The sequence below is a fragment of the Tarenaya hassleriana genome, unplaced genomic scaffold, assembly GCF_000463585.1.
Source record: "Tarenaya hassleriana unplaced genomic scaffold, ASM46358v1 Cleome17, whole genome shotgun sequence".
NCBI classification, from domain to species: Eukaryota; Viridiplantae; Streptophyta; class Magnoliopsida; order Brassicales; family Cleomaceae; genus Tarenaya; species Tarenaya hassleriana.
In genome coordinates, this window is record NW_010965122.1 from 1,113,204 (window position 1) to 1,115,486 (window position 2,283).

Here is a 2,283-nt window from a genome sequence, read left to right on the forward strand (position 1 = left end):
AAAAAAAAACAACATTATTCAATAACAAAAAAGGAGGGATTTTTCCCCCCCCCCCCCAAAAAAAAAAAAAGAGTGATTCAGAAATGAGCCCAGGGGAACATAACTTAGTTCAGTTTCAGTTTTTCCATATGGTTTTAACCTGAACCAAACCGAAATCCAAACCAATTCGGGTTCGATTCTCAGGAACTGAACAAGCTATATCTGAATCGAAACCGAGAAAACCGGACCAGACCGGAAACATAAAACCTTAGTTCAACACATGGCAAAGAAATCCGACTGACAAATGGAGGAAGGATATGGGAGAATAAAACATAAGATATAAAGAAAAGGTTTAATACACTATTCAACCACCAACCATTTACAACTAACTCCACAAGAAAACACACAGAGAGAGCAAAACCAAAAGAGAAAAAGAAAAATGCCGATACTCTCGAGAAGAAATCAAGTGGGCCATACTCTCTGTTTAAAAATGCCATTCTTCACGTGCGCAAAAAAAACCCAGTTCCAGTCTTTCATGTCCCATGCAATATATATTTATATATAATCAAGCTATACCCGCCGCTGAACCAAAAACCAGAACAAACAAACAAACAAACAAACAAACAAACAAAAAAAGAAGAAAAATTGCATACTGGAGTCAATGGCGGCTTCTAGCATGAAGGTGATCCCGATGGCGATCCCTGCTTCCGTGAGTTGCCAAAGGATCGAGCTTCTGAAAGAAAACAGGGCCCGAGAGGGCAAAGAGAAACATAGATGCGGAGAAGGAGAAGAAGAAGAAGAAGAAAAAGGGTTGAGCTATGAGTGCAGAGATCTGTTGGATTCTCTTCCCAGAGAGAAGGGATGGAGAACTCGTTACCTTTACCAGTACCAAGGGTTTTGGTGCCAAGCCAAGGAGATTCAATCTATCATCTCCTTTCAAAAACATTTCAAATCGGTTAACAACGATATCATCCTCGCCACCATACCTAAATCGGGAACCACCTGGTTAAAGGCTTTGACATTCGCTCTTGTTAACCGTCACCAATTCCCCGTTTCATCGAGTGATCACCCTCTTCTCACTTCAAATCCTCATGATCTTGTGCCTTTCTTTGAGTACAAGCTTTATGCAAACGACTCTGATATCCCTGACCTCTCCCATATCCCGAGCCCGAGAACTTTTGCCACCCACGTTCCTTTCGGTTCCCTGAAAGATTCAATCAAGAGCTCCAATGTTAAAGTCGTGTACCTATGTCGGAACCCATTTGACACATTTGTGTCATCGTGGCACTACGTCAACAACATAAAATCTGAATCTATGAGCCCGGTTTCGCTGGATGAAGGGTTTGATTTGTACTGCAGGGGAGTCATCGGGTTTGGCCCCTTCTGGGAGCATATGTTGGGATACTGGAAAGAGAGCTTGGAGCGACCGGACAGAATGTTGTTCTTGCAATATGAGGACATGAAAGAAGACATAGTGTCAAACTTGACCAAGCTGGCCAACTTCTTGGGGTTCCCTTTCTCGAAAGAAGAACAACAACAAGGTGTTATACAGAGAATTGCAAAGCTGTGTAGCTTTGACAGTCTGAAGAGCCTAGAAGTGAACAAATCCAGCAAATCGATCAAGAACTTCGAGAATAGGTTCTTGTTTAGGAAAGGTCAAGTATCTGACTGGAGGAACTATCTTCGCCCTTCGCAGGCAGAGAGACTATCGAAATTAATGGATGAAAAATTAGCGGGCTCTGGTCTCACTTTCAAGTGCATTTGACAGAGAAATCTATCAGAAGCAGGCCACATAACATTTCAACTCCATCTGATTCCGATCGAGGTGAAATGCTGAGACCAAATCTATCAAAGAGGGCTGTTATCATTTCTAAGAACCTGTTGTCTTTTATATTCAGTGTGGGATTTATGTAATTTTCATCATGCTCAATTTCATCACGTGTTAATGAAATATAAATCCTGTTGTGTTTCACGAAAACGATTCCCATTCTAAAACTACGAATCTTCACATACCTAAATGTTACCATATAAGTCCGAATAACAACACATACAATCACTTAACAATCAAAGAAAGGATAAGAACAACAGTGTTATCCAGACGAATTAATTGAAAGCTAGTGTTTCCCACAAAGAAGCTAAAAAAACTTGATAAAGAATCCGTTTCCATTGATATTCAGCAGGGCGTAAAAAATCTTCAAAACATTGAAGGCAAACCTAAGCAATCCAAGTTTCTATACTTCCAAGACGAATTAATCATTTTTTTATCAGATTTCTGAGTCCGAGTGATCCATAAATGAAAAAACA

The 2,283-nt window shown here is 40.3% G+C and overlaps 1 protein-coding gene across 1 annotated transcript; it reads left to right on the plus strand.

The window, feature by feature from the left end:
- The first annotated feature begins 26 nt into the window (after positions 1-26).
- LOC104809914 (cytosolic sulfotransferase 15-like) lies at positions 27-1,951 on the plus strand. Its single transcript, XM_010536024.1, has one exon. The coding sequence runs from the start codon at positions 641-643 to the stop codon at positions 1,742-1,744; it is 1,104 nt and encodes a 367-aa protein (XP_010534326.1). The 5' UTR covers positions 27-640; the 3' UTR covers positions 1,745-1,951.
- Positions 1,952-2,283: the final 332 nt, after the last annotated feature.